Source organism: Nymphalis io, chromosome 18, assembly GCF_905147045.1.
Source record: "Nymphalis io chromosome 18, ilAglIoxx1.1, whole genome shotgun sequence".
Classification (NCBI taxonomy): Eukaryota; Metazoa; Arthropoda; class Insecta; order Lepidoptera; family Nymphalidae; genus Nymphalis; species Nymphalis io.
In genome coordinates this window covers 4,137,146-4,158,577 of record NC_065905.1, presented here as the reverse complement: position 1 = coordinate 4,158,577, position 21,432 = coordinate 4,137,146, and the positions used below count along the sequence as shown (strand labels likewise).

The window sequence follows — 21,432 nt, the reverse complement described above, 5'->3', positions numbered from 1 at the left end:
TTTCAGGTATTTTACAAGAGGTAAATCTTGTTTGTTTCACGAGATGATGCTAAATTATATTTTTAAATAAACATATTTAGGTAACCGAACATTTTGATTATATATATAAAATTAGTCGAATATTTACAATGACAAATTCATTGTACATTATTGTTTACGCTTTATATTTTTATATACACAGTATTTTTAAAATTAAATCCTCAAAAATAAATAATTGTAATTTGGAGTTATTTTGTCATTTAAATAATATATAATGATGTTAGGTAGGCAGACTGACCAACACTAGCCAAGTAGACTTGATGTTAAGTATTCACCACCAGCAATGGCACCGGACATTGGCATTGTACGAAATATTAACCATCCCTTACATCACCAATGCGCCACCAAGCCACACTGGCTCACGCACCCTTTAAACTGGGACACAAAAATAATAAGTATTGTTGCTTGGCGGTAGAATATATGATGAGTTGGTCCAACCTACCGAGACGGGCTTCCACAAAGCCCTACTACCAAGCAGAAGAAACTAAAGGAAAGAGAAGTTGCTGAAAGTGAGACTCGAGGAATCTTATCCAGCTATTAATATAACGTTACTAAAAATAGCTAAATAGCGATATCTTCTCCACGAACGTGGGGGGTATATATATGACGGCGACTGCGGTAGATCAGCGGCACGCCCGTCATTGGTAGGAGCCATACAGGGCCCATGGCGTCGGTCTCAGGCAATTAACCACAAAGTATGATAATTCTTGTATTTTATGTAGGTAATCAGCAATCACAAATTATAAAGTAGGTATATTATAACTATTGGAGTTGCGTGAACCAACAGTCCCGTTTGGAAGGTCCGAACTGTATTGCTCTCTGTAATGAATTGAGCTTCCGACTCAACACTCTCTAACCATTAAAATGTGACAGTTACTCCTAAAACGATTCCGATCACGTGACTCATTACGTCACGGCGTTCACACCCCACCGTTACAATAAAATCAACTGAGTTACTAATTAGCCGTAATCGACGACATATATATCACAGTAGTGTCACGAGACTTACATCTATTTTCTTTAGTGCATGCATCATTGCGGAATTCACGGCTGTTTTACAAAGATGCAAACGTCAATTATTTATAAATATTTGAAAAGCTATTATTTGTCCATTTCCAAGGTATGTATGTATGTATGAAATAGTATGTGGTTTATAATTTATCTATATATAATTTTATACTCTATAATTATATATAATATGTATATGCTAAGTAATAATTATATATGTGGTTAGTGGGATATAATTATATATTTGTATGAATGTATATGTGTATGTGTGTGTATGTATGTATGTATATGTGGTTAGTGGGATGTAGATATGTGTAGTCTATTAAATATTTAGTATCTCCTTTTTATATGTAAATGCACTTACCTGTTCTCTTACAAAATTCTTTCACCAAAGGTTGTCTGTTAGAGATCGCTATAAGCGATAAGACCGCCTTTGCGCACCATTTTTTATTTTCTTTTACTTTGATTGTTTCCTACTTCTCTCATTTTATGTATATGTTGTGCAAAAAGTGTTAAATAAATAAATAAATAAATATTAATAAATAATAATGCATGCAATTACACAGAAAATATGTGTTTAATTACATTAATAAAAACAACGTAACGAAGCTATAAAAGATCAATATATTTATATTATACTGGTGGTAGAGCTTTGTGCAAGCTCGTCTGGGTAGGTACCACCCACTCATCAGATATTCTACCGCAAAACAGCAGTACTTGTTATTGTTTGAAAAATCACTGCCAACTTCCAGCTTCTGGGCTGTTACTAAGAAATTTCCATAGACAAATCTAATAAGTTTAAATCAAAGAATATTTCAAAGCAAAACTTTAATAATCATTTGCATGTAAAAATCAGCGTAGCGCCGTGAAATTTTATATTTAATAAATAAAATTAAATAATAAATAATAATAATAATAAAAATTATTAAAAAAATATCATAGAGAAAATTGCATAATTGTAGTAAGCCATCGGAACGCACAATAAATAAATTATTTTAATGCTATATAATATAATTTTTGAGATAAAGAGCACCTCCATCAATTACTTTTGCAATAAAGCACAATTCTTGGTTGGAAATGTGTTAACTGTTCAAGGACTTTACCATTGAATCGACTTCCTCTATTTATTATAAAATAAGTTTTGTGTTTTTGTAACTCAAAAGTTAGATATATACGAGACGTTATTTGCTATATAAGGTAGCGTGACCTTAAAACAGAAACTGGCGTGACACAAATCGTTTATTCATGAGCGTTGAAACATCATTTCTGTTCTCACGGTTGCTGGAGTCGGTATTTTCAGAATAGCCACATTTTTATTATACTATTCTTAGTAAGCCTGACTGTAGAATGACATATAAAATATATCGTACATTATATGAAAAATATATTTTATTTATTAAAATAATCTTCTTTCAAATAATAATATCTTTTAACAGCCTGTGAATGTCCCAGTGCTGCATGTGCTGGGCTAAGGCCTCCTCTTCTTTTTGAGGAGAAGGTTTGGAGCTTATTCCACCACGCTGCTCCAATGCGGATTGGTGAAACACACGTGTAGCAGAATTTCAGTGAAATTAGACACATGCAGATTTCCTCACGATATTCTCCTTCACCGCCAAGCGCACGATGAATTATAAACACAAATTAGGCACATGAAAATCAGTGGTGCTTGCCCGGGTTTGAACCCACGATCATCGGTTAAGATTCCGGCGTTCTAACCTCTGGGCCATTTCGGCTTATTAATATATCTGAAACATATAAATAAGAATCAGAACATTCACATACTACAAAAAAAATAAAATGTGCATCCATCCACATTGGAGTAGCATGGTGGAATATGCTACAACTTCTTAAGTTGTGTGGCTTTTGATCAGCATTAGAACATTCATAAGTAACAGCAATCTGTTTCATTTCATGCCTCAATTAAATGTTTGTTAACTTACATGTGTAAGAATAAAACACGAACGACATAAAATGTATTTTATTTCATAAAATATAAAGTGATTTACACGATATAAATATTTCTTTTTGATTTAATTTCGTTTATAATTATGAAAGCTTTTAAAATTGTTCTCGAAATAACTGAATAACGTCTTCTACTTTTAAACAATGTAAACAGGCTTACTAAGTCTAATAACGGTGGCGAGGAATAATTTAACTTTATAATAAAGTACTAAACCGTATACTATGAATTTTTAATGGTTAATTTTAAGAGACATTTTGTGCGTTCTCGCGTGTTCATAATTAAAATATGGTTCATCTACGAGAAAATTGCGTTTATTGGGCAGATGCATAGTAACTTTGGTTAGCTGCAGAGTTTCATTTTATTTTGATGTGAAACGTCTATTGGTGCGCCTTGGGGATAAAAGCAATTCGTATGCCGTGACGGCAAACGGCGTGACGCTCTCTTGTGCTCCCTCGCCTACACCACTCTCTACTCTTTTGTGTGAGTGTAGAGCGTATACTTTATACATTGTAGCTATAAATTATTATAATAATAATAAAAAATAATAATGTTTTAATGCAATTACGTTTTTATTTATTAACTTCATATTCATTAATTTTCATTCATTATATTAGCCATCTATTTCGATATTTCACGTCTATGGGGTAAAAGAATTGATTTTTCGCCCCTGTGGGCTTTAGGCTATTGATATTATAATATAGTATTTACCTTAGTCAATAAATGGAGTCATTTAACATAGATCAGCGCTTTCAAACAAACAAACTCTTCTGCTATATATATTAGTACAGATAAGGACATGACATACACACACAACCCATAGTCACTCCCTAAAGATTTTTAAAAACACAGAAAGTTACTTAGAGGACCTTACAAGGTGGATTTCTTTTTAAATATAAAAAATTCTCTTGAAAAAAATATAAGTATAATATAACACCATTTGTAATAGAAGATACATTTGTTCTGAATGTTTTAATTAAACCAAACCAGGGTTGAGTTTACTTAGGTCGGTTTATACACTTCGAGATACGTGACGCCTAAAAGTTTTTGAGAGCAATCGTCTCTATGTACAAAATGTGGTCCGGAATAATTTATGTAGGCGCACAGTATTTTGTATAAGATAATTTCTAAGCATATTTTACTAGTTTCCTTCCTGGCTTCGCTACGTGTGAGAAGAAAGGGCATGTGGTAGGATTCTAATTATTTTTCTGTATCTCTGTATTTTAAAGTTTTTTATAAAAGCTTGGCTTATGGTGACTTAAGGGCTGCTACAAATACGATTACCCGTAACAACAGTTGAGATAATCTATTTGGCTGCGCCTATAAGCCTTTTCGTGTTAACTTACGGCTCTTACCCTGTTCATACTATCTTATTTATCCCATTTCCAAGCAGCTATACTCTGTATTGCTGTGATTCAATTCCTTACAATTATCTTAAGAAATATTAAATATAAAGTAATTAAAATAAAGTCGAGATGGCCCATTGTTAATATCAAGTGAATATTAATCGATGATTGTGCTTTTAAAACCAGGCAAGCACGACAGTTAAAGAAAAAATCGTAAGAAAACCTGCATGTGACGTATGAAAATGTACCATTTGTGTATCCACTATCCGGGATTGAAGAAGCTTGTGGACTAAACTCCAAAGCTCAAAAAGGATTGGAATGAACAGCTACTATTCTACTTTACTTTTACATTAATTAGAAATATAAAAAAGTCCAAAACCATCCGCGTATCAAAATAAATAAAAATATCATTGACTTTAATGAATATAAATCCGTCATAGAATCGTTTACATAAACTGAAATTATTGTCTAATCTGTATATATAAAAGAATAACTGACTGATTGATTAGCTGACTGGCATATCAACGTACGGCCCAAATAATTGGGGCTAGCAACATAAAAATGACAAACGGATTCCTTTTACACAGCAGGCTACCTCCAAGTATGGATTTTTGAAAAGTTAACCCCTAAGTTAGTGTAATTCTTTATTTTCAATGAAAGAGAATTGGATATTTGTAATTAGCAATTCTTAATTATGACGCGAACGAAGCTGTTAGTACAGCGATAGTATCATATATACTTTTTCCTTTATTTTATCTACCGTGACAATAATATTAGACGCAAATGTTTCCATTACATCGTTACGTTTCAGTTCGTGTAATGAGTTGTCACAGTATATTTTTTTTTCTTCCACGGTCATAAATTACAAGGAATGTGATGATGTCTGCTATATAACCCTGAGAGGCCATAAAAGCGGTGGGGAAGATGGCAATGACAATATTAGGACGATAACGCACTGAAAATATACGTGATAAGAAACTACATGGCTATAATAATAACCGCAAGTGTGGAAATTGGGAGAAACGTTAAAATAATTGTTGGTTGGTTTTTGTTATGAAAACTACTGAAATTTAATTTTTAAAATTCAATTTAAAATAATAAAAAATATTTAGTAAATGTCCCACTTCTGGGCAAAAGACTCAACGAACTTCAAAAATAGGAGGAAATAAAGAATGCTTTATCGGAACGTGCGGTAAACTTATTTTTTATTTGTTACATCTTAACTACACAACCAACTATCGTGAAATTTTACACTCACGATGTCATGTTACAGAAAAGGACATACCGATCACCTAATCACACAACAGAGAATAGTTTATTATAAATAAAAAAACAAAAATGAAACAGTGCCTAAAGAAACATATTTATTAATAAACGAATTACCATTTAGTTACATACCAAAGACAAGACTAAAATAAAATAATTATAAAAAAAGTTGTTATCAATCAACGTTTAATGTTCTAAACGTTCCCGCGATACCCAAGCCGTAATCATTGTCACCCAGTCTCAACTTCTCGTTCGTGCACGCCTTGTTCATTTCATTTGTATAATTAGTAAAATCCTCAGAACTAAGTATGTTTATATATTTTTCTGGAATCCGAAAAAAGTTGTATTAAAAATTTAAATAGAATATGGAGACGGACAATAAACCCCTACCACAGTACTGCTACCTAAGTAAACAAATTCCAAGAAAAAAAACCAGCAACAAAAATGCCAGATACGTTTCTACTGACTTATATATATATATAGACAGTTCTTATATATATATATAAGAACTATATATATAATAATTTTATTACTATATATATAATATTTTATATATATAATTTTCACACATATATATATATATATATATATATATATATATGTGTGTGTGTGAAAATTTACATAAGGGTTTCTTTTACACAGTAGCACTAAGGCAGGATTTTTTAAATTTAACCTTTAAGTTAGTGATAAAGATTATTAAATGATTTAAAATATGTATAATATAATCATCTTATGTATCTTAATTATCAAAATAAAAAAAGTCAAATTAAATTAACAAATTATACACACACTAATATATGGTATATTAGTGTGTGTATAATTTGTAAAGCATATTACGTATATGCTTAAGTAGTAATTTTTATTACATGTATTAAAAATTAATAACCTAAATTTTCTTATCCATAATTACAATTAGGAAATAAGATATATTATACTTACGGTGTAGCTCGTATAGGGATTTTTCTTTGCCACCGTAATCCTCTGGCAAAATATCTTTAGGTACATAGTCATACACTGTATCTATTTTCTTATGTATTACCATACGTTCCATGACCTTTGCGCTGAACACTTGTTTGAATATAGATATTACAATATCCAACGCTTTCGATTCTGTTAGAAAGTGTAAACCCTTGATTCTCATTCCATATCCTTCCTAAAACATTGAAATCGTTCAAATACTCTGTGTATCACAAGATAAAAGCTTTATATTGAATAAATACTGAGTTCTACCAATTCAAAAATGCATTATTCAAATCTATGAATTTATTTCTATTATTTATTATGTTTACAGAGCCTTGTCGTTGATTGGGTGCCTCGTTGGTCTAGCGGCTAACAATAAAACCGTTGATTCCGAGGTCCTGAGTTCAAACCCTGGGTCGGGCCGATGAAAAGATATTGGTTTTTTTTTCTGTCGGATAATTCTTAGCAACGATTCTGTTAAGTTTGAACACTCCCGTGGCTCGGAAAGCATGTTAAGCTGTTGGTACTCGATTTCCCACCGAGGCGGATTATGTGAGTGCGCTTGTATTTGTGCACACACCTGTAGACTAGCAATAGCACATTATCATCACTATTTATTTGGTATTTTGGAAATTATATATATATTATATTATATTTTTATATGTTATAGGTGGGTGGGTAAATCTGATATTAAGTGGTCACCAGTGCCAATAGACATTGGCTATGTAAGAATTATTAACCATTTCTTTCATTACCAATGCCCTACCAACCTTGGAAACGAAGATGTTAAATCCTTTAGCTTTTAGTTACAATGGATCACTCAAATATCTAATGGTTAGTACGTACCCAGATAGGCTTGTACAAAGCCCTACCACCTAGTTATTATTCTATTATATTTTGACCCGTTTTTTTTAATTACTGATATTACAGTTGCTACAAACCTTCATTACTGCCAAGGCTTGTCGCATGTCAACGATATTCAAGGCTTTAATAACTTCCATTATATTAGCATCTTTATAATCAAGACAGACCACCACTCCATTGCAGTAATCGTGGGCTTGAATGTATTCACATTGCTGAAAGCATAATTTATAGAATATATTAAATTGTTTGGAATTAAAGCACAGAGAGACACAAAAATATTGTACGGGGCCATCCATAAACACAGTTAGAGAGTCGAGATAGCACAGTGGTTAGAACTCGTGAATCTTAACCGAAATTCTGGGTTCAATCCCGGGAAAGCATCACTCAATTTTCATGTGCTTAATTTGTGTTTAAATTCTGGACCAATCAAAGAACCATGAAGTATGATGGTTGCAAGGGTGGTAAAACCAGTGTGAATACAGCATAGCGACACAAAATCTGGATTACCAATGCTTATGTTTCTTACGTCTAATAATATTCCTATGTCTAAATGGTGACGTATGTATGTCGTAAAATCATTAGCTTCAAATTAATTGAATACTTTGTGTGGATTGAATAATTTAAATTCTATTGGTGGACGGTAACATAATTTTAAAACCGGTTCTTGATTAGTAAAGTTATCTATCGCATTTAATTCCACGATTACTTCGACCCTGGTGTTCGCGTGCAATTATATTTAATGACTAGTTGCTAATTATAAAGGCAAAATTATTGATAGTCAGATTTGTTATTATAATATTTGTAAGCAATTATCGGAAACAATTTATTCATTAATCAAACTAGTGTTTGCTCGCGGCTTAGCGTATTATGTAAGGGAAATGTTGGTGTTGGGGTTTTGGGTTTGTTATAAAATTAGACGATGTCAAATAGCCTAAACGACTGTCATCATCATACTGCATTGGTTTAATGAAAATATGATATTTTGTTTATGTATTATCCATTATGTTTCAATAAAGGCTTATTGAAGCTTACTAATTCTTACAGCACCAATGTCTATGGGCAATGATGATTACTTACCATCAGGTGGTCGACCAAACATTAATATTGTATAATAGCAAAATACATTCAACATTAGTACCGTAAATAAAAGGGCCTCCCCTTTCGTGGAGGACAATGTTTTCGAAGTCATCGCTGCTGCTCTGTAGCTACACAAGTGACATATTCATCTGACATTTAGGTTTCCTCAAGATGTTGTCCTACTTCGCTCAGCACGAGATGATTTCAACCACAAATTAGACGTGAAAAATTTAGCTATTTAGCGGTGTTTGTTTGGATGTGAATCAGATACCTTCGATTTAAATTTGCGTGTTCTAAACTACTAAATATATAAATATATGTATATATTTATATATTTAGTTTTATATATTTACTATATGCATGTACATATATATTACCAGCTATGATTTTTTACAGCTTCATTATTTTTATTTCTCTTATCCAAAGATATGATTCTTGAAGATATCACTTTCTTAACGAAAGAACTGCCCTAAATTTGTTTAATTTTCAGTTTTATTTTTAATCGACATTATATTTTATATCTATACTATACTTATTGAATTTTACATTATATCCAATTGTCAGATATATTAATAATATCATATATTTAATATGAAAGACCAAGATTGTCCTGACACAGGTGTACTGATGATTAGATATCAAAACTGTTTGTAAGTAATTATTATTTTAGAAAAAAAACATACATACATAAAAAAAAACAACTTACTTTATAGAAGTACCGGTAAAACTCATGAAATCCATTTTCCAAAACTTGCGCTCGGTTTCTAAATATGTAGACTCTATAATGATCCACTGTCAGTTTTGGAAGAAAAGCACCATGTCTGGAATTGATATTGACACATAGAATATTATTTGTAACATAATTATAAAGAAAAACAACAGCGAATACATATAGGATATTTATACGTTGTTTCTTTTCATTTTACTGGGGTTACCTTTTCTTCGTTTGAGGAGATGGTATTGAGTTAAGTCCACCATACTGCTTATATTCAGGAAGGTGGGTACGTATAGTTGAATTGAGTCAGTACTATATTTTTTAATCCGTTAAAAAAGATATGTGTTAAATAGTTTGAACCCGCCATCTTCTTTTAAGAATCGCGTACTCTAACCACTATGCTTACCGTTAAACAGCAATTCTCAATTATGTTCCAATTTGAACGGTAAGTGAGATAGTGTAACGACAGGTACAAGGGACATAACATCTTAGTTTCCAAGGTAATGGCGCATTGGTGATGTACGAAATGATTAATATTTCTTACATCACCAATGTCCATGGGCAGTGGTGAACACTTACTATCAGGCACTCCATCTGCTCGTCTAAAACAAATGCTATTTCAACTCAAAGACAATTATTTCGTACCGAAATCGCTTACAAAGAAATATAATATTCAATTAATTCGGTAAACAGTACTGCATAGTGGATTAACGAGAACTTTGAAGTACATTCACGGTTATACCAGAAACATAACAAATAACATTTAAGTAAGAACCCAATTACTAATGAACCTTACACACGACTCTATCTTCATCTAGTGATTGTTATATCACTGATGAAAGAAAGAGATAAAACGATATGTAACTATTCACCCGCCATAGAACGTTTATTTGTATGGCTAATAACGTTAATGAAAGCATACTTAGTTATTTATTACGAATATAAAATAAAAGTTAAAGACAAATAAACTTTAAATATACTCTAGTGTGTACTGCTTAAAATATATTATGTGGTAGTACGGTGTGCCTGGTAAATGTAAAGGTTACAGTCAGCCAAAGTCCCAGTGTTGGGGAAAAGCCAACTCTTCTTTTAAAAAGGTTTAGGAGATGAAGATTAAGAGTAATCAAACAATATAGTTCAATTATAACACATATAGTATATCTATATGTACTTGTCGTTCCAAGCGGTTTCGTTCTCAGTAACCGTTATTTTGTACCCGGGGGTCGTAGCGTGCTGCTGGACAGTCTATAAAATTTATCAATAAGTAAGTTATCTAACCCAAAAAGATTACTTATTGGACTGTTAGGACCAAAACAAACAAAATCGTGAACTTAATAATATCCCACAAATATTATAAGCGTTGATTAAATTTGTAAGCTTATACACTGACTTAACACATAGACTACTAAACGACCCCTTTCCCTTTGACAAATGGGCGTAGCCACGGGTGGATGCTCGATAGCATAGATTTCTGAAATATAAACATGAAGAGTGAAAAATAGACTTGCCTTTCGAAAGAGTTTTAATGTACTTCATTTCTGTTTATATTATGAAACCAGTATGTTTCATTTGATATACCATATGGAAATTATGTATATTCAAATGTCAAAGTAATGATGACACCAAGAAAGATTATTTAATAAATCACCGACTAAGAAATGTTTATAAGAAAAGTAGCGTGTAAATATCTTACTCCTGGTCGACAACGCTGCTTCAATGCGCATTGGTGGATACACATGTGGTAGAATTTCAGTGAAATTAGACACATACAGGTTTCCTCTCGATGGTAAACTACACCATTGCACGAGTTGAATGAAATTAAACGATATGATATTACTTCAAATCTTAGTATTTATAAAACTTTTTTTGCCTGTATGGAATCTGGATAATTTATATTAATAAATTGTATACTCACAAATCAGTAAGAGATTGGAAATTCTTAACACTTCTGGTCACAAATAAATCCGGATACAATGTTCGAAATGTGCATAATTTATCTATTTTTACTTTAGCTCTCTCCACCGAGCCCTTACATATAATAATTGTCCTCTCCAAATAGTCTCTCGCTGTAAAAGAAAAAAAATCCATTAACGAACAGCATACAATTTTACAAAGAGATTTCTTTGCGGACAGAAGTAAATGTATTTTATTATAAATTATTTTAAGGTTTTAGTTTTTTTTTTTAAATAAAGAATCTGATATAGAACCATTGATGGTTTTGGATATAAGGGTTTACTTGTGAACGTTGCATAGAATATGTTTAGTTAAATACTCATTTCTCTCTTTCTGTCATCATTGATTTGTCATTCGTACACAAAAATTTATTGGTAAAGTTTGATTATTTTTTTAAACTACTAAGTTGTATTTAAATAAAACATAATCATATTATCAATATGTATTATTTAATTTTTTTTGTAGATAAGTAATGGACCACGTTTTGGTATGTCACTTGGGTCCATGGGCTGCAAGAAGTAGTAGTTACCCTGTCCATGCACCGCCAACCACGGAATCGCAGATTTCGTATTCCCTGTGCTTGTTTGAATGTATTACACTAGCTTGTCTGCCTTTCCAAGCAGAGAATATCAGTAGATCTACCGTTTTATGTTTATTTAAAATAGGGTTACAATATAGAAAACAGCTACTTGATGGTAAGTGGCTACTACCGCTTGAACTAAGATATTATCACCCTTTAAACCCGAACACAACAATACTAAGTATTGCCATTTGGTGGTATAGTATGTGATGAATTGGTGTTACCTAATCAAATATGTTTGTACAAAACCCTCGAATAGAAGTGTTGAGTGGGCGAAACCTAGGGTTTTGTTTTAATTAAATTATTAAATAACAATCTGTAACTATCCTCTTACTGTACAGTCTACACCTCTCTTGATTTGAATCTTCAAACGTTCTCCACATTTGAAGATTAAATTACAACGTCTTTCCACTGCAATTTGTATGTATATATGTATGTAAATTTACATTTGGTATAAGATCATGGAGGTCAATGTAATAAGAAGATTTTACCGCGATGTCCTTAATCGATTATTAAATTATTTTATAATACATAAAATAAAAATAAAAAAAACGAAATACACATTACAAATTTCTAGCAAAAACACGCCGTCTAAAAGATTGTCCTGTGGCTTTGTACCCAAGACGCTGGTACTATTGGCCTTTTTGCACCGCTTGACTCAGCTGAGCTCTTAGTTCACCAAAAGTGTGGAACAGTTTCTTAGAAAGATCTTTTATGATTTTTTTAGTATCAGATGACCATGGTCCTAATGTTTTAAAACCCAGCCCCGCAAATTCAAATTCGTTGGATAAAATAAGTCAAGATAGGAATGAGTAGCTTACTGAGACGAACATACTAAAACTCGGTATCTATAATATTAATTTAATAAAAAATACAATAATATCCTCCAGACCGATTTCGGCCACGGCGGCTAATCTCAAGAGAGTTTAACTAACTACGCAGGACATATTACAGTACACAGGTGTGTGCGCACACACATTCCCAATCCCCTTACTCTCATAATCCGATGGGACGGCTATCTGACACGACCGGAAAGAGTTTACGCGCAGAACCAATGGATTTACGTGCTTTCCGAGGCACGAAAATATACTCATTTTCAACCTCCAGACGCCGGTCTGCTACTGAGACTTTTCTACAGAAAAACTCAAAAACTTTTTATTGGCCCGACCTGGAATTTAAACCCAGGACCGCCAAATCTGCGGCATTACATCTACCCACTAGACCAACGAGGCAGTAAAAAAAATAATGGATGATGCCAGTAAACATACGGATTCTGGCACCTGCTTTAATAAGAATAAATTACATAAAAAATACAAATAAAACATTCATCGTTTGCCATGACATTGCTAAGAAATAAGCCATGACCTCGAAATGCTCTACGCCTGGCGTATTTATGTTTTTGTTTGCATTATTATTTGATGAGTAACAATATTACTCTCAGTACACTTACATGTAAAGGTACGTGTCTGGATATCGTAATATATATATCAGATAAATTCGTTGATGCCATTTTTAGATACACCTCTATTATAATTGTTTCAAGATCTCGCCAGCAAGAAATTCGTCAAGCCGAAGTGAACGTAAAATACAGTCTGTACGTTACAACTGATTGCAAAAAGACGACCACCTTATGTGGAGCTATACATGGTCATTGGAAAGTGAAGTAGTAGGTGAGTAAGCTTGCCAAGCTGCATCTCAAGAATGAACTGTGAAATTTTTATTAGAATGCGTTAATTTTGTCATAAAACATTTATTAACATTGAGAAGACGAAAACATAGTGTGATTTATAGAAATCATTAATTTAAATTTAGAAAATTGCAATAGTTACATAAAACATGCGAGCGATTTAGCAGCGATATTTTCCAGCCAAACTTGCGACAGTAAAGTTATACAATATTCATTAACATTATTATATATATAATAATATTCACACACGGCCATCAGATCCCAAACTAAGCAGAGCTTGTACTGTGTAAACCAGACTACTGACTTGTACTATGTAAACCATACTACATATACTACTTCTCTTTCATAAATACATACTTATATAGATAATTACACACAGACTCAGGACAAACAGACATCTTCATGCACACAATATCACTTCAGCGTGAAAGGTAAGTATCTACCGACCACGCCAACCGGCCCGTCATTTGATGTATCTCAAATTTCAAATTGGAAAATGAAACAGTCATCACTCGGTCGCCCACTTAATGATTAATTGATATCTGACCAGATACCAAAACAAAAAAAAAAACAAAAATCCCTTTATCAGCTCTTATAAGACCACGAATGTATAAAGCATCTATTATACCCTGCGTCGTGTGATTTAAAAATTAAAAATACAGTTATATAAGTAACTTTATCAATTATAAATTTACATCTATTGTTAAGAAAACAATAATAATAATAAAAAACAGTAATATAAATATCATTAAGAAATTGTTACCACGTGTAATTTTTTTCTAGAAATAACGTTATAACAAAACATTGTTTTGTATTTTAATTGAACGATGATGTTATTATTATTTGTTATTGTTTTTTTATGAAATATAATTTTATACGAATAAAAAACATTTAATGTATAAATATGTGATTCATGTTTGATTCATCTTTATTGTCCTTTTTAATATCTTATAAATTTAAATCAGTTATCGTAAATAGATATATAGAAACTGAGATGGTCCAGTGGTTAGAACTCGTGAATCTTAACCGATGACCGTGGGTTCAAGCGTGGACAAGCATCATTGAATTTTCATGTGCTTAATTTGTATTTATAATTGTATATGTAGTACGTAAGCGTCTAATTTCTCAGAAATTCTGCCACATATGTATTTCACCAACCCGAATTGTAGCAGCGTGGTGGAATAAGCTCCAAAAAATCTACTCCTTCAAAACAGGAGAGGAGCAGTGGGACATTCGCACATTGTTACTGTTCAATAAATATATACGTTTATCTTGTATGTATATTATGTGTATGTTCTATCTGAATATTTTTAAGTCAAATCTTATACACGCAGATAAAATACAAACAAGGAAAAAAACAAACTCTCTTTCCCTTTTTATAATATTAGTAAGGCTAAGTGATATAAAAGGCATCTATGAACATATTTTATTAGAAATATACCAAATATAATTCTACTTACAAAATATGATGATAACTTCGAAATCCAATTCAAGGAATTTAAGAAAGAAATATTAACGTTACTCAAGGACTATGGAAGATCTCAGGCCGAAAATACTATTCTGATAAGAAAATACATTTCTCTAATAAAAGAACAAATAACCGATATAAAGAATACAACTGACCTACTAATTGCTGAGAATAATAACTTCAAAACACAGATTGAAGATCTCAAAAACAATGTAAATGATACTCAAGAAAAAGTTAAGGCTCTTGAAAATGGTCTTCATAAGCTCCAAAGTAATCAGAAAAAGACATCTTCACTACAACGACCAACAAGCTTAACTTATGATAACATTATGACTGAAGTACATGAACGCTTAGAACGCAGCAATAATATTATAATAATATTATAATAACGGGTATACCAGAAGTACATATGGATAGCATGGAGAAGAAAAGAGAACTGGACAGATCAGAAGTAAAGAAACTGCTACTTACCATTCACCCAGTCTAGTCCAGAACCTATAAAAATATTACGACTAGGCAAATACGATAGGAAGAAGACACGCCCGCTTAAAGTATGCTTCTCATCCTTAGAAACATCAAAAATTATACTTAAAAGCAAATTGAATCTAACTGGCCCAAACATCAAAATTTATTCGGACCAGACACCGAGCCAAAGACAAACCATGTTTAATTTACGACAAGAATTGCGCCATCGTATAGAAAATGGAGAAAATAATCTAATTATAAAATACATAAAAGGTAATCCAAAAATTATACAACAGCAGCCAAAAAACTAAACAAAAGAGAAAGTACAATACGTAATAAAGAATACAACTACGTTACACATGAAGTTTGCAATACAAACGATGAAGTAACTATTACTAATAAAACTTTAAAATTTATATACGCTAATATAAGGAGTTTAGTAAAACCCGGCAAACTAGAAGAATTAAGATGTGTAGTCGAGTCTTTTCAAACTACTATTCATGTCTTAGTACTTACCGAGACTTGGATCCGGGTAGAAGGTCTAGGAAATAGACTCAGACTCCCAAACTATACGCACTATTTTAACTTCAGGACAAATACAAGGGGCGGAGGTGTATCTGTGTACGTACATAACAATCTCAAGCATAATATGGTACATGAAAAATATGATGATGGCAATCACTTTCTGTGGGTACATTAAGAAACACTTTCTCTTGACGTCGGTGTCGTCTATAAACAACCTACGGCTAGCCTCTATGAATTTCTTGAAAACTACAACCAATTCTTAATAAACGGAACCGTGTTGTCGTGTTTGGCGATTTTAATTTGAATCTACTCACAAATAAAAATCAGTTCAGGACTATGAAGATATCCTCGAAGAAAATAATATTAAAATCCTCAATAAAATCAGCAATGAATTTTGTACCAGGGAAACAACATCGTCAAAAACGATTTTGGACCACGTGAGTACAAATTTAACTAATTTAAGATAAAACACTTTTCACCTAGCTATTATTGAATCTGCCTCTATATATATCTATATAATCGAAATTGTACCTCGAGATTAAAATATTAGAACCATAGCGTATAAAGAGACGTCAATATGAATCAATAAATTACACGAATCTCGTGAAGTCAAGATTACGGAATATGAAGAATTACAAGCTATATTACAGTGTGAAATCGATAGTAATAAAATAATAAAAACTAAAGTATTAAATCCACCATGTAAAAGAATGGATAAATAAAAATTTAATCACATCAATAAATAAAAGAAATCAACTGTGGCATGACCTAAAGCAAACACCTGAAGACAAAAAGCTATTGAAGGAATTTAAGCAGCAAAGAAGCTCTGTTTTTACAAACATAAAATCAGCTAAATGACAATATTATTACAAAAAATTTAAAAATTGTCAAAAGAATCCCTTAAAAATGTGGTAGCTTATAAATAATTTAACTTGCAATAAAAACGATATCAATTATATACCTTCAAAACTACAATCAACATCTATGCTGACTGATATTAAGGAAATTTGTGACTGTTTTAATTCATTTTTCTCCATAGTAGGGAGTGAACTTGCCAATAAAATTCCCTCCAAATTTCATAATAATTTAATATATACAATTACAATGTGCAAGTCAAGCAAAGACAAACAGCTAACAAAATTAGAACCAATCACAACACAAGAATTATTAAGTATTATAAATAACCTTGACTCAAATACCAGCTCAGGAGTGGAGTGGATGGAGTGGATGGATGGAATCACGACAAAAGTTATTAAATACTTAAAAAATGTTATAGCAGAGAATTTAATCAACTGTTTCAATAAATGTTTCCCTAAGGGATATTTCCCTGATGTCAAAAATAATCAAAAAGCACTACATAGCCGGCTCACTAAATTTCTCAAATCCATTTAATATCTTTACGAGAAACAGTATGGCTTCAGATCTAAATGAAATACTGTGTCAACTGCTGTCGATCTAGTGACAAATATAAGACTAAACATCGATAAAAGGAAAATAGCCCCAGGAATATTTATAGATCTAAAATAGGCATTCAACACAGTAAGCCATAAAATTCTCTTGATGAAGTTAGAGGCATTGGGTGCATTGCAGATTGTTCACCTAGATAATCACCAAAGTAGGCCTCAAATGATCAATTACGGCGTTCCCCTGGGCTCAATCTTAGGCCCATTACTGTTCCTAATTTATATTAACAATGTACATGAAATTGGACTAAAAAGGGACCTTACCTTGTATGCTGATGATACTAGTCTGTTCTACTATGGTAATTCGATAGATGCTGTGGTTAATCAAGGTGAACAAGATCTAGAAACTTTGAATGCCTGGCTCCAATCCAACTTACTGACTATCAATGCGTCTAAAAAAAATTACATAAATTTTGCTGCAAAAAACAAAAAGATAGACAACATCAAACCCCTGACAATTAACGGGGAATTCATAAAAAGGGTCAATTCACAAAAATATCTCGGCTTAGTCCCGGATAATCAGCTTACGTAGACATATCATATTGACAAAACACGTAAAAAACTTCTCTCAACAAACGGTGCTGTGCGAGGTGTAATACGATGCCTTCCGAAAAGTGTATGTTATACTATTTATAATTCATTAGCTAAACCACATTTGGACTATCTAATTGAAGTTTAGGGTTCTGCAGCCAAAACCGATCTACAAAAATTACAAACAACACAAAATAAACTCATAAAGACTCTATTTAAATACAACTACTTAACACCTACTATAAAAATTTATAAGGATACAAAACTAATGAACCTACATTCATATTAGAACCTGCATTCATATTAGAAAAATCCTTACAATAGATAAACACTCAAATTACTTTCATGAAAATAAAAAATATTCATAAGTGAATGATTAGAAATGCTAATAACATATGTTTAGGCCCATCAACGACAAACTACGGCAAGAAAAGTATTTTGTTTGAAGGAGCCCGCACCTACAATAATTTGAAGAAGGATATCAATGATATAAAATCGCTTCATAATTTTAAAAAATGTCTTAAAAGCCACATTTTAAAGGATTCTTTTTAAAAATTCAATTTAATTTTATATAAAATTAATCTAAATAAATAAAGTTGTAACTAATATAATATAATACATTATAACACTACACTACTCCTAACTTAAAATAACATTATTTATGGATATGTCTAATGTAAAATAACTACTAAAACTACTACTCAACTATGTATGTATAATAAGATAATAATAATGTACCAGAGAATACTGTTAATGTACACTTATTGTAATCAATTATACATTTTACATATCACAATAATCATGTAATATTAAATTAGTTAATTTATATATGTTTATAAGCATAAATAAATACACACAATATATATTGTGCATTGCCTGTCTATATAATGAACAATCGCACACCAAAATTTAAAAATATAAAATTTGAAAACATCAGATGAGTCTAATGTTTACCTCCCTTTCTTGTCATTACTTTGTATACGTACTATATTTATTAATTTTTTATGTTTTCTTTCTACTTCACGTCACAAACTACTCGTACTTGCTTGTAATGTGCCGATAATATTATTATATTCTTATATTATTGTAATATTCATTGTTTTACTGTGTACGCCGATTCGATATATATTTTTTTTATAAGTATAAAAAAAAGATTACATCGAATCGGCGTGTTCTGTAATTTTCTCTATAAGTGAGTTGAATGTAAATCTTTTGAGAAAATAAATGTCTTCAACCGTAAAATATCACTTTATCGCAATCGAATCGAAGTGTAATCGTTACGATCCGTTTCCCTATTCTTTGGCATTCAATTGGCATAATAAATAATTAACGATGATGTTTGGTTTTAACGTAACGGTATATGTTAACATCATATTGGTTCGGTACCGATCCGATTAAAATATAGAGTAGTCAAAGTTTCATTGGAATTGAATCGGCAACGTATCGTAATCGTTATAGATTAGTAGAATTGTCCACCAGGATATTATATTATGATAATCTGAATATCTATCATATAATATGATCATATAATATGATCAGACTGACAAAAAATTCTGAGACTATGAAAAAAACATTTTTTTGGTTAATTTTCAAATATTTATATTTTATTTGTGTATTTAAATTAAATTAATTGGTTCAGAGTAGTTTTTAATGTTAAAATATTTTTTTATAAAAACCGTTTATTTTTTACCGACATAAAAACATTAAGCTTTTTTTATTAATAAGTTATTTTTGACGATGACGTCCTTGAATGTCAGTTAACAGTAACAGCCTGTTAATGTCTCACTGCTGGGCTAAGGCCTCCTTTCCCTTTTGAGGAGCAGGTTGTGGAGCTTATTCCACCACGCTGCTCCAATTCGGGTTGGTAGAATACACATGTGGCAGAATTTCAATGAAATTAGACACATGCAGGTTTCCTCACGATGTTTTCCTTCACCGTTAAGCACGAGATGAATTATAATCACAAATTAAGCACATGAAAATACAGTGGTGCTGGCCCGGGTTTGAACCCACGATCATCGGATAAGATTCACGCGTTCTAACCACTGGGCCATCTCATAATGTCAGTTTATTCCGTCTTTATTATTTTATACAATAAATAATGAAGACAGTGAATAAAATGACTAAATAAATAATAACGAAAATGGGCGTTAACAGGGATACTAGATTCAATAAGGCTTTAATTTTTTTAACCTCTAAAACCACTACATATGTTTAGTTCAGTTTCATAAATAGTGACTTGACTGCCTCGTTGGTCCACTGGCTACATGTAGGCCGCAAACCCGGAGCTCCTGGGTTCAAATCCCAGGTCGGGCCAATAAAAAAGTTATTGAATTTTTCTGTCGAAAATTCCCAATATCAGCCCGGAGTCTGGATGTTGGAAGTGTGTGAACTCTCTTGCCTCGGAAAGCACGTAAAGCCGTTGGTCCTGAGTCTGAACTCTTCCCGGTCGTGTTGGATTGCCTTCTCATCAGATTTAGTTGAGTTAGGGAATAGAGAGTGCACCCTTTTTTGCACACACACTTGTGCACTATAATTTTGTCCTGCGCAGTTAGCTAATCTCACTTGAGATTGGTCGCCGTGGCCGAAATCGGTCCGGAGAACATTATTAATAAATATTCCTTATGGCTTAATTTATAGAAAATTATACGTTCTAATAACTTGAAATTGAGTTATAAGGTTATCAAACAAACGAGATATATAAGAACAAACATATTTTTTCTTACATATGACCTTGAAAATCTTGAATCGTGGATCTATGAGACTTAGTAATTATAATGATAACAGTATATATTGTGTTTATTAAATAATTAAAAATAAAATTTAAAATAAGATCATTACTTAAACTAAAACCCAGAATATTCTAATTCAGATAATGGATGGAAATTTTTATATTAATGAAAGGTCTATATTAATACCATTATTTTAAAACAATTTAGTCAAAAATAAAAACCTATAATTTGACGGAATATTTACAACAAAATGTTATCAATTTCATGTTAAATACATGTCAATTATTAAATCCCATCTGCCATGAGATAACTAAAAGCCGTTTATATAATTTAAATGATTTGTCTCACCGAAATCTTTTTTCATAAGATGAGGTTGTTTCTGAATCCAGTCATGCAGCAGATTGATAGCTTCCTCAATCCTTCCCGGCCTATCTAAGTCATACTGTTTTCTTAAATACTCAAGTGTATCTGTATTAAATTCAAATATAGAATCCTTTGGTAGCAGCTCCATACCGCCACGATCACTTGTGTCAGTAAAACTACACTGCTTTATAATTCCAAGCTGTTATTATAAGATATATAATGCATAATGTAATCTTGGGCCTATCATCCAAGAAAAACAAAGCGATACGGGGCTTTATATAAAATGTTTCATTGAAACGATCGCATAGTTTGTTTTATAAGAAATACTTAGGCAGACTGTCAATTGGGCCAACTGATGGTAAGGGGCTACCACTGCTTATAGACATCAGTTCTATCGTCAATGCGTCATTCTTGGGAACTAAGATAATAT

At 31.9% G+C, this 21,432-nt stretch overlaps 1 protein-coding gene across 1 annotated transcript; it reads right to left on the bottom strand.

The window, feature by feature from the left end:
* Nucleotides 1-5,692: 5,692 nt before the first annotated feature.
* On the bottom strand, nucleotides 5,693-21,183 carry LOC126775573 (uncharacterized). The gene is made up of 6 exons (XM_050497611.1): nucleotides 20,988-21,183; nucleotides 11,151-11,301; nucleotides 9,227-9,341; nucleotides 7,521-7,655; nucleotides 6,559-6,772; nucleotides 5,693-5,943 (listed from the first exon to the last, which is right to left on the bottom strand). The coding sequence occupies exons 1-6, from the start codon at nucleotides 21,148-21,150 to the stop codon at nucleotides 5,795-5,797; spliced, it is 927 nt and encodes a 308-aa protein (XP_050353568.1). The 5' UTR covers nucleotides 21,151-21,183; the 3' UTR covers nucleotides 5,693-5,794.
* Nucleotides 21,184-21,432: the final 249 nt, after the last annotated feature.

Excerpts from the sequence above, each read along its gene's own strand:
- LOC126775573 (XM_050497611.1), bottom strand. The coding sequence starts at position 21,150 with ATGGAGCTGCTACCAAAGGATTCTATATTTGAATTTAATACAGATACA. Across the intron at positions 11,302-20,987 it reads TCTTATGAAAAAAGATTTCG|CGAGAGACTATTTGGAGAGG; the intron begins GTGAGACAAATC and ends TTTCTTTTACAG. Across the intron at positions 6,773-7,520 it reads AAGCCTTGGCAGTAATGAAG|GAAGGATATGGAATGAGAAT; the intron begins GTTTGTAGCAAC and ends TCAATGTTTTAG.